At 46.3% G+C, this 11,521-nt stretch overlaps 1 protein-coding gene across 1 annotated transcript in view; it reads left to right on the top strand.

Moving 5' to 3' along the window:
• The first annotated feature begins 4,019 nt into the window (after nt 1-4,019).
• NFKBIA (NFKB inhibitor alpha) overlaps nt 4,020-11,521 on the top strand; it is an 11,095-nt gene continuing 3,593 nt past the window's right edge. Inside the window, exon 1 of the mRNA XM_010711684.2 lies at nt 4,020-4,187. Coding sequence (XP_010709986.1) covers nt 4,020-4,187 — 168 coding nt within the window. The remainder of the gene's footprint in view (nt 4,188-11,521) is intronic.

Genomic DNA, 11,521 nt, shown 5'->3' with positions numbered 1-11,521 from the left:
AGTGGCCAAAAGCAAATGCTTGGGGAAATGTTTAGAAACAGCAAAGCATAAAATGATACTTCCTTTGAATATCCTCTCAACAGCCAGCAATCTTTGGCTCTGGCAATTCCTGAGTGTTGTCTTTGTATTTAATATCTTTAATAGATAGGCTTTTTCATCCATTCACTTTTGACATCTTGTCAACATTCAGCATCCTCAAGAGGCTGCAAGAGGCAGAGAAAAGGGGCAGCCACGACTTCAGACCAGGCTGCAGCTGGGATCCTAGGAAATAAGCATGGGGTAACCATGAACAGAGATTGGTGTTGAGCATCTCAGGGGGCCCTGAATCTGACTGGGGACTGAAGCACTGGACTTGGGGCAGCTGAAGTCCTTTACCACAGGTAACTGTGGCATTCAGACTTCAGGCTAGGGTAAGACAGCAGCAGAGTGGTGGTTCTCATCATTGTAGCTTTGAACTGAAGCATCTGAGCTCTGCCAAGTCCTGCAATTACATCCCTCTTATGGCTGGATGTACACCTGCGAGTCATTGTTCTGGCATCCCTGTTGCTGGTACTTTGCTTCAGTAAAAGCTAATTAAGAGCCTTTAAAGCAGTTCCAACAAGACTTCATATAATAGAAATAATATATAAAAGATTCAACATTAATGAACATGCATTAATCGATATTATTCAACGTTATTAACATGCTGTTACTAACTCTTATAACATTTTGAAGTGCCCACAGTAGCTTTTTAATTTAAGGAAAAATAACCAGAAAAATCAGCTGCTTCCCCTACCAGATGCTGAGGAACAAAACATTTCCTTTTCTTAATCAGAGACTCTAAAAATCTTTTCACATATTCGTCTGTCAAAATGAATGAACATACTCTCCACTTGTCTGCTGTCTTTCTGAAGGGAGAGAGGGATGTCAAGGAGGATGCACTGAAGTGCTTAGGTAGCTTTATTAGGATGAGCTTTTGAGAATCATTGCAAAACGCCATCTTGATGATGGCACATTCATACATGAAAACCAAAAGGATGGTTTCCAATCTAGCAGCCTATGTAGTATGTGCTTCAGGGGGCTTAGTCTGTACCCAGGCACTGTTAAGAGTACAGCCGCTCCATGGCCAATAGCATCTGCTTACTGGGGAGGAGCCTGGTAGGCTAGTAGGAAAATATAAGGGCTGCTCCTATTTTATCATGTTGGTCCACAACATCAGAAACAGATGTTGACAGAATGGCAGTAGAGGTTGAACCTTCCTGCCAATATTCCATTACATTTTGTCGCCATGCAACAGGTGGCAGCAGAGGGATGACAAAATGGCATATGCCATGGAAGTATATTTAAAGCAAATATGCATAATTAAATTCCTCCTTGCAGAAAAACTGGCACCAACTGACATTTATTGATATCTGAACATTTATGGAGACCAAGCAGTGGATGTGAGCACAGTGAAGTGGCTAGAGGTGCATTTCAGCAGTGGCGACAGTAATAAGAAAGACAAGCCAAAAGACTGCACAAAACTGAGCTTGTCCTAGCAGAGATTGTGTAATGAGATTGAATGTGGGGAGAGGGTTTAGTTAATCGCGGAATCATAGAAGTACTGAATATCTCCACTTGGCAGAGACTCACAAGGATCACTGTTTCAAGAGCACTCCGCCAAGCAATGCTGTTATTGGTCCAGAATGGACAACAAATGGTAACTTCACATATTCCAGGCCAGATCAAGTGTACTTCATAAAGACGTGCCTTGGGAGTCTAATGAAGCACAGAGGAATACTTTTGCAGTAAAATCGCTGTTGTTCATCTGGAAACATGCTGCAACCTTCTCGGATCGGTCGCTGTAACAAAGATGAGTTCTGTGAGCTCTGAAAGCCATCACCCCAGCCATCCCTGCAGAATAAGGCAGCTTGTAGACGGCTGCGCTTTTCTGCACGGCTCAGGCACCACTAGAGGGAAACACAGCACCACGGAGGGAAGCAAACGCGGCATAACAAGAGGGAAACGCACAAGCGCAGAACCATTCTCGGCAGCGGCCGGGAAGAAAGAAGCCGAGGGCCGAGAGGGAGAAGAAGCGTTGGATACCCAGTGTCTGAGGGCGATGTTCAGATGCCTCTTGAGCTTCAACAGCTTGGGGATCACTGCCCCAGGCAGCGTGTTCCATGCCCACCACCCTGTGGTGAAGAGCCTTTCCCCAACCCCCAACCTGACCCTCCCCGAGTACCGCTCTATGCCAGTTTCTCCAGTCCTGCCGCTGTCACAGAGAGCAAAGATCAGTGCTGCCCATCTTTTCCCTGTGAAAAAGATGTAGGCTTCAAATGTGTCCACCACATTGTCTCTGAAGAAGCCTCCCAGAGGCTCATAGCACCAGGACATATCAGTCACAGGGACACAGATCCTCCCTTGCATCGTTTTTGTGGCTGCAGGTGCCCCAGCTCAGTGAAGGGTCACTGGTCTGCCTAGCCAAGAGCAGATAGTTCTGTTCTGAAGTACTCCTGGGTCAGTTTGCTATAACCAGGATAGTTATTGAGAGACAGAACAGTGACAAAAAAGTTTATGAGAATGATCAGTATCATCATCCTCATTATAATTTTACTTTGTACAATAGACGTGTTTTCTCCACATATTTAGTCTTTAAAGAAAGCAATGTCCTCTTCTCACCTTGTTGTTTTCTCTGCATTTGAAATACATGAGAAAGCAGAGTGAAGAACCAAGCAGAAAAGACCACAGCTGACACAGAATTAGGCATAACAAGTGAAGATGTGACAGAAAAGAAGTACAGAAATGTTTAGAAATATGATGTAGCAAAGTAATAAGAAGTCAAATTTTGCATTAAATACTGCATCAGATGCACTACACAACATCCAAAGGGAAAAGGCTATTTACACATGACCAGTTGTGAGCTTTAAATGAACTGTTTTGACTAGAAACAATTTTCAGAGCCACAGTGGATACTGGATGTCAGAGCTCCACAGAGGCCAAAAGAACAGGAAAGATCATCAGAATTAATAGGAAGAAGTAGAGAAAAAGCAAAATATACCATTTTGACTTTCCTTAAATCCATCTTAAATACAAGTTAGATGCTATATCAGAAGGACAGAAAAAAAATAGGTTCTGTAAAAGGTGACCATGTATGGAAAAGCTCCATGAGAAGGAAATGAACATGTTAGGAGTAAGCTAGGTGAAGCTTAGAAAGGAGACAGAAGGTGGTTACAGCTCAGTTACAACACACATGGCCTAAGGAAGTAAAGAAGAAATGTCATTCTTTGCTTAATATGTCAGGAGCATTCCTTTTATAGCCTAAGAGTTTTAAAACAGACACTAGGAAGTGTTGGTGGAGCTTTGCTTTTAATGTATGTATAATGAATGTGACAGGACACTGTGAAGACCAAAGATGTGGAGAAGCTTAACAAGGGATTAGGTACGTCCACTGCAGCTAAATTCAAAAACATATCCTAGGGAAGCTCCTAAAGCAGTGAATGCTGGGCATTAACTTATTTTTCTCTCATAGATAGCTTCAGATGGCCAGTGTCAGAATGGATGCTAGACCAGGTGAATTGGCATGGTGTAGCCAAGGGGGAAAGCTGGGTCACAGTATGGCTGTGATTTTCTGCAGTTCATGTGAAATTTAGGAAGGAGTTGGGAGCTGACTTCTCATCTACAAAGCACCATACCAGGGGTACAGCAAGGATTAACTGCAGGAGCAGTTTCTCTGCACAACTGCAAGCCAGAGTCTCACTTGCTGCTCTGGAAATGAACCAGGCAGTAAAAGCAATTAGCAGTGGAAAGACACTAGACAGCTGTAATTATCTAAATGCCTTCCTATTAACCATGTGAGAAACTAAATCTTCACAATCACATTCATTAATAAATGCTAATGACAAACTAACTACATGAAGTTTCATTTGATTAGATACAAGAATCCTATTCCAACATAATTATGTTACATAGAATGACCTAAAAAAATAAAACCAACCAGCCTCAGAGAGCAGATGACTGTTCATGCTAACAGACAAGCAGAGAAGCCCTGTCCTTGCAGTATGAGGGCTGCTTCTGCTGCCAAGCAGCATGCTAACAACAGCTCACATGACACAGCCAGGCTCTTCCAGCCAGTGGCCAAACGCCACGGAGGTGCCTGGGGGAACTCCTACTTTGCCACAGGACCTGCTGCCCTGACACATCCTGTCACAGACCCAGGCATACAGTGGGTACGGAGTGCAAGTGGAACAGAGCTGGCGCTGCCACAGCACATCGTGGTGATTCACTGTCTATTAGCCTCATTCAGAAAACCCTGAAATGTCATAATGAGAGCAGGAGAAATTTGCCTTGATGTCTACGCTGTTTTTCTCCCCAGGGGAACAACACAGTTCAATGGATGGGGCATCGATGTGAAACGTATGAGCACCTTCTGGCTGCTGCTGACTTCAGAAGTGCCAGGTTTTTGCCATCCCAGGCACCTCACATTGTGAAAGTGCGTCACTGATCCCTCTGCTAAATGTGCTCACTGCTTCCTGCATTTGCAAAGCAGCATGAGAGCTACGCATAAAGATTCATAGAGAAATGTGAAAACAACACAGCAGACAACTTTCAGAGCAGACTGCTTTCTTGGTAACTTTGCTAACTTTTCTATTCTTGAAATACTGCTGAAAAACAAGCTTTACTGAACTCATCTCTTCAGACTATCCACCGTAATTAACTAAGAAATAACTCTGTTCATGGTCTTGTGCAGCCCAGCTTGCATTCACGTTCAACAGCAATTCAAAAGCATCTTCTGCTCTGCTCGCAAAGGTGAAGTGGCACAGACACAGTGCTTCAAGTTCTACAGCAGCAGGCTCCTCCCTCGGTGAGCAAGGACAGGGCAGGACTGCCCCAGCAGGGAAGGAGCTCACCATGCCTTTGTGGAAGGCTGAAGCCAATGAAAGCTGAAGGAGCTCACTGCATCTGCAACATCCATCATTCTTACATATCCAAGTCCTGCAGTGACAGGCACAGTGTCAAGGAACGATGTGCATCATGGTCATTCACAGCATGAAGTTAGGGACATGGTTAGTGGGCATAGTGATGATGCATCAGTGGTTGGACTAGATGATTCCAGTGGTCATTTCCAGCCTTGATGATTCTATGATACCTTGAAGTACTTCATTAAAAAGTCCCTCCAATGCCCATGAAAGCCATAGCCTTGGGAATCCTATCACCACTCCTTTGCTATTTCCCAGAACAGGTGGCTGCTGTGTTGCTAGCTCGGGAAAAAAATATACATGGAGGCCACACAGCGGGCAGCCTTCCAAGCACCTGACTACTCCCCAGCTCATCCTGCATCAACTCTGCAGGTAAATTCTTTATACATAATCAAATTAACCAGGATGTTATTAGATTTGAATTAGCATTCACTAACACAATTGATTGTGTGGATTTATTTAGTCATCTGAATAGTCAATGGTAGGACATTTGGATAATTATTATAGTTCAGTGATATTTCTTCAGTTAATTGATTTTATTGAATGACTCACTGTGATAATGCAGCTGAAACTAGTGTGCAGCTGAGCGCCAGAGGACAGGCTTTTGTCTGCCCAGTCCCCCTCCCAGACCTGCATCTTGCCCATAGGGCAGCATGTGTGTCCCCCTCTGGATGCTCCTCAGGAGCCACTGGAGAACTATTTCTCTGCCCATCAGGGTTAAACAGAACTGAGATAACTTGGCTAACTGGGAACCTAGGGAAGACAGGCATGTGTGCCATCAGGGCTACACTGTATGCCTCCGGATGTCTCCATAGGGCCTGTGCACAAAGTAGGAATACTGGAGCTTATCTTAGAGATGTTTCTGCCCAGGAAACACCAAAGCCCAACCTCTCTAAGCATCACCCACTAAATCTGAAGAAAACAGAGCCGTGAAAGGCATATACTGAGTCATCCCAGGAATTGATGCAACCTTGGAGAGAGAGAAAATTAAACTCGGTTCAGGCTGAAACATCTGCATGGCATCTCCATCTCTTCCTATTTCCTTCAGAGCCCTGTTAATGACTCCCAGCCCAGCACTGTAGACTCCTTACGGTGTTCCCAGGTGCAGCTGGGGGACTCCAGCAACTGAGGGCATGGGCACCCTCCAACACTATGTGCAGTGCTCATAGTGATCCCTGCTCTCTATAACTCAGCCCTCATGCAGCTCTGCTCAGCAGCAGCCTTTTGTCAAGTCAAAGGAAGCATGGGCTGGAACAGCAGAACAATGTGTGAAAACACATCCAACTCTGGCCAAGCTGCCTGCATTCCCTACAAGCAAAGGCAGCTCCAAAACTAGTCCAGAAAAAAGGAGCTTCTGTCAGGAGCATGCCACATTGTAGTACATGAAGCAAAGTCCTCCCCAGTGCCAGTCCAGCAGATGCTTTATGGTGGGGAGAAGTGGGCCTGGGGCCAGCCAAAGCCTTCTTCATTTGCAGAAGGTGTGCACAGCAGGAATCAAACTCGAGACCTCTGCTTCTAGTCCTAGGGTTTTTTCAGGAAGCACCCAGCCCAAAGTTCGTTTTATGTGGTGCTTTTTTTTCTCTCTTTTTTTTTAATCTCCTCAGGGTTATGCTCTCTGTATTCTGTCTAGTATTTCCTGCTTCCTTCCCCTTGGCTCCCCTGCTATCTCACAGATGCAGTTACAGCACTTGGTAAATTAACCCCTGCATTTGCCACATCCGTCCCCAGGGAAATCCCTGAGCCCACACACAACTCAGTTACTAATTCAGGCTGCCCTGTGTCTGCTTTCTGCAGAGGGCTCCAGCTGCTTCAGCCACTTCCATATAAGCAGCATATCTGTTTACTGGGATGAAGTGCAGCCTTTGCACCGACCAACTTTAGGCATCAGAACAAGCGAGGCCCGCAGTGCCTGGACTCAGACTGCAGCCAGCCCTGCTTCACCTGCCATGCTCAGGCATTCCATTTGCTCAAAATATCATCTTGTACCACAGGGAAACTCACATCTAGACCCAGCTTCAGCCTTCTATATCCCAAATTCAAGCAGAAAGGAAAGTAGCACCTTAGTACATCCCTACTTGCTTCCTGTGCCTGACAGGAAGCCTGCCCTGAATTCCTACAGCACTGCTTTTCTGTACGGTCCCATGGTATTTCTTTCTCCACCTTTGCAAGCTTCCTTCTTGCTGGGAAAAACTAGAGAAGGTAATATTATCAAATGTCACAGCTGCCTGCAGGGGAAAGTCCCTTTGTAATTGTCAGCATGCTTCCAGTTGGTGTTTTCTGTTTCAGGTGCTTCCACTCTGCTGTAGGAGAAGGGGCCATGCTGATGGGGAGCAGTGTTATTTGTGTTGCTGACGGGGAAATTATACTACAAACCCATGAGACTTGCCTGTGCTCCCCCTCACACTCCACATTTCTTTTCTTATACACGGCAGCAAGTTTTTCTGCAGCAGGGAACAAGCATCAGCTCAAGGCAAAGGCACTGCGAGCAACGTGCTGTAACAAAACTTCCATGGAGAGAAATGGGAATGACACTAGAGAAAACTTGCCTTCCAAGTGGTAGCAGATTTCAAATGAAGTGACCTATATTTACCCCTAAGGCATAACAACAAAAGCATTTTAAATTTATATCGCACATCTCATCCCTAAGGATCTCCAAACATGCAAGCAATGGATTTATAAACAGCCCCACAGTTCACAGAGAGAAATGCAGATCTTCCCAGGGATGCAACAGTCAATTTAAGAGACAACAAAAATAAGACACAGCCTAAAAATAAAGCCAGAACTGAGCGTGGTCAGTCAGAAATCTACATAACATAACAATCCTGTGGAGCTCTGGCTGGATACCCTGGTGAGCTCCATTTCTTTAACTGTGGAACAGCCTTAAGATTTTAAATGACTTAATTTGGACCTTGGCTATTCATGCTGAAAAAGTACCTCCCACATAATTTGCTTGTTATCATGTCAGCCTGAATAAGATAGAAAAATGTTTCCTCTGTATCTACAGCTCATAGTTCTGGGGCTGTTCTTTGACAGTCCCCAGTCAAAAATATATGAGGGGGAGGTGAACAGCCCACACCTAACACTGTGAGCTGATAAAAATAACCTGTGCTTAAGTCTCTTGTGCCCACATGGGCTTCTAAAAAATCCTTTCAAATTAGCAACAGTCAAATTATTATTGGAAAGCAGGAGGGAAACGTTGTCCTCGTTTAGCACTGGACAAAGAGTATGGAACTGAATGCTGCCTGGTCCTTACCCCTCTAGCAGCTGTAGATGAGAGGCCAACGTAAGCTGATTTTAACTGCAAAACACTGTCAGAAAAGTGTTTTCTAGCTAGTGTTTCCTAGCTTCCATTGAACAACAAAGTCTTTAATCCTTCAAATAAATAAAAGGGAATCCTATTCCAAAAGGGCACACAGATTAGAAAGGGGACACCTCACTTGGACGAACACATGCAGACAGTGGGTTTACTGCACTGCTTTGCTTTGCTTTTGTTTTTAGCCTGGGCCAAGATCCTCCTGAATGCTGTGAACTCCCTGTCCTCTTATGTTTACTCCTAGACATTCACAGTCCCTGAGATTAAGTGGGTGGAAACAGTTAATAGATATCTGCAGTGGCAATCACAACAGCACAAAGTTGAGGGACCAACTCTGGTAAATCAACAGCATCACAGAGACAACAGTAGACAGCTCTCATGATTAGTGTGGCAATCAGGAAATGGCAGTTTAATGTGTTTGCTTGAGGAAGCAGCACGAGAATCTTTCATGTACTTCAAAAATGGATTAAAATTCTACTGCCCCTTTCCAGCAGTCAGGCACGCAAGACTGCTTCTGAGCCTTGCCAGCCAGAAGCAGAAATAAAACCAAACATATTCCCCGCAATCTGGCAGCACAGCAGATGGGGTGTTTAGGGCAGAGGGGACTTTTGAAAAATCCAGCCCTCAGTTACCAGGTGCAAACCCACACGGTCCCAGCCCTTTGCATTGGCACAGCGCTGTTCAGGTAGCCCTTTGCTTTGGGAATTCCCTCAGTACTGTGATGTCCGCGTAACAAGGAGCAGGAGCCATTTGCAGAGCATCTGCACAGCCCTTCACTGAGTGCCACAAAATTGCCTCCTTCAGGCAGCAGGGACTCCTAACCTAGCCACAAATACAAAATGCAAATACCCTGGGTCCCAAGACGATGAGTGTAAAAAGCACTCCTGTGAAATGAGTACTTTCAGAGTAGACCTATTAAACCAGCATATGCAAGAGGATAGATGCCTTCAGGTTGGCACAGACCATGGCAACTGACTGTAACTTGTCCTGGGTCCGAATGGCTGCTCTGACCCCAGGGGCATGCAGCATATAGGTGAGGGGCTGTGTATCAAATCTGAGCAGCAGACAACCGAAAGGACAAAACAACATACTGAAAAGCTGAGCTTGTTTCTTTCTATCATATTTATTCTTGCTTGTGAACTATGTGGAAAATTGTACAGAATGATTGATAGAATGAGTTAATTTTCAGCAAGAGGACAGTGCCTCAGCAGCATAAAAACAGCACCAATGACCTCCCCACAGCTTCAAAACCTTTGTGTCACACTGTCTCCTACAAGCGTATGCTCTCCCCCTAGGCAAATACTGTAAACAACATTGTTAGCTGAGACGAGTTACAGAGAAGATAGCAGCTTTATTTGTTTTAATAGATCCTGCTCGCCCTGTCATCCACTGGCTGCCTGCTACTTCACACAGGGAGTGGGGCACCAGCAGCGCTGGTCCTTAATCTGAGCTCTTGGCTGCCTCACAGCCTGAGCACTAGCCTGGGGCCCTGTGGTGAGACTGTCAGAGCTACTGTTAACTCACTTTCTTAGAGCAAAACTCAAAATAAAACAGGCGTCAGTGAACATGCAGCACAGATGTGCACCCACTGGCCCTGATGCTCAGCCCCCACTGCCAAGGGCATGGCTGGGGCACTGCAGCCAGCAGGAAGTGGGCTGACCTTTCCAGCCAGAAATCGTTCTGCCATCTCCTTTCCACCATCTACAAGTGTCTGAAGCACCACAGCTCCCAGACATATGTAAAACGAGTACACCTCGACACGTGTACCTCTAAAATGAGGCCTGGCAAATACTTTCTAAAAATAGCCTGAGGTTGCCTGTGACAGCAGCTGGAAGTCATTTGCAGAGGCAGAGAACTTGTTTTGCTGAGCTTGGTTTCCAGCTGCTGTAGTGTGGACGGGAAGTTCTGCAGTGTAATTATTGTATGGCTCCAGCAGAACCCTGGTGGGAGGTTGCTCAGCTCAGGCCTGCGCCCAGCTCCCTACCCTGCCATGAGGCAGGCAGGAGGAGATTCATTTGGTAATTAAGTTCCCCCTGCCAATTTACATTAAAAAGGGGAAACCCTTTCAAGAAGCTTGCAAAACTTTCATAACCCCATAACCTATACAAGAAAAAGTTGCCTGGCTTTCCTAAACCTGCCCAAAAGCACCAGCGGGCTGTCCCAGGCCTTGAGATGAATAATGAGAAAAAGGCTAGGAATGGTATGGCTGGGCTGCAAACCAGGACCAGCTGTTTTCAGGAACCCATGTGCCCTCTCTGCTCCTCCTCCCCCTTTCATCTCTGGGTTTTCTCCCAGGGCCTCTTGCAGAGGGACATCATCCCACGGGAAAGTGGCCGGAGCACATCTCAAGCAGTTAGTCAGCCAGGCCAGCAGTTGCTGCAAGAAGAGAAAAATTCTTAATGGGAATCCCCCACATCGGAGAAGCAGCAGAGAAATTCACCAGGGAAAAATTCGGCATCACTAAACCCCACATTGCCTTTAATCCTTGTGGGAGCCTGCATTCAGCCAGCTCTCATTGCAAGCAGATGGGAGGGCATCAGTGAAGAGCAGAGAAGAAAAAATTAAAGTGGACTCAGAGAATAAGGATGCAGACAGAGTATATCACTTATTAAGGGGGAATGTTTTTTTTTTTTAATCTGCACAAATGTTCTGAAGGGTTCTGTATAGTCGTTGGCAAGAACTGCATGCACAGAGTGGAGCAGGATTTTCCTTCCCATCCCATGCCACTGAGACAGATTAAAATCCTCCACAGCAGAGGGGTGAGTTGTTCCAAAGGCTGATGCCATACCCGCAGGCCTGCAGTCAGTGTGACAGTTTAATGCAAGTCATGCACAATACTGTATGGATCTCTCAAATAAATTATCATTGTGACACTCTCAAGGCTTTGGGACATGGGGGTCAACACAGACAAGCTCCTCTCCTGCAGCCCCAAGCCCTGCGTGGAGCTTCTCTCCCCCGAGACTGGTGCAGGACAGGCAACCCAGGAGGGCAGGTGTGGGTGCTGTTGGGACAACACGGGCACAAGGACGGAGCACTTGGGGCAGCTCGGCAGGGCAGGTGCTCAGCGTGCTGACCGCAGCCTCAGCATCCACCCTCTAGGCAGTGACAGGCTTTACAGCACCACCTCGCCACCAGAAGGCCGAAATCTGCCCCCGGTCCGACGCACGCCAGATGAGCGCTGGTTAATACCCCCTCGGGGAGGCCCTCACCCCGCGCCGGGCGGGGGAGCCCCGGGCGGGCCGCAGTGCAGGGCAGCAGGCCGGGCGCCGCA

Source organism: Meleagris gallopavo, chromosome 5 (assembly GCF_000146605.3).
Source record: "Meleagris gallopavo isolate NT-WF06-2002-E0010 breed Aviagen turkey brand Nicholas breeding stock chromosome 5, Turkey_5.1, whole genome shotgun sequence".
Classification (NCBI taxonomy): domain Eukaryota; kingdom Metazoa; phylum Chordata; class Aves; order Galliformes; family Phasianidae; genus Meleagris; species Meleagris gallopavo.
This window is presented reverse-complemented; position numbering and strand designations above follow the sequence as displayed.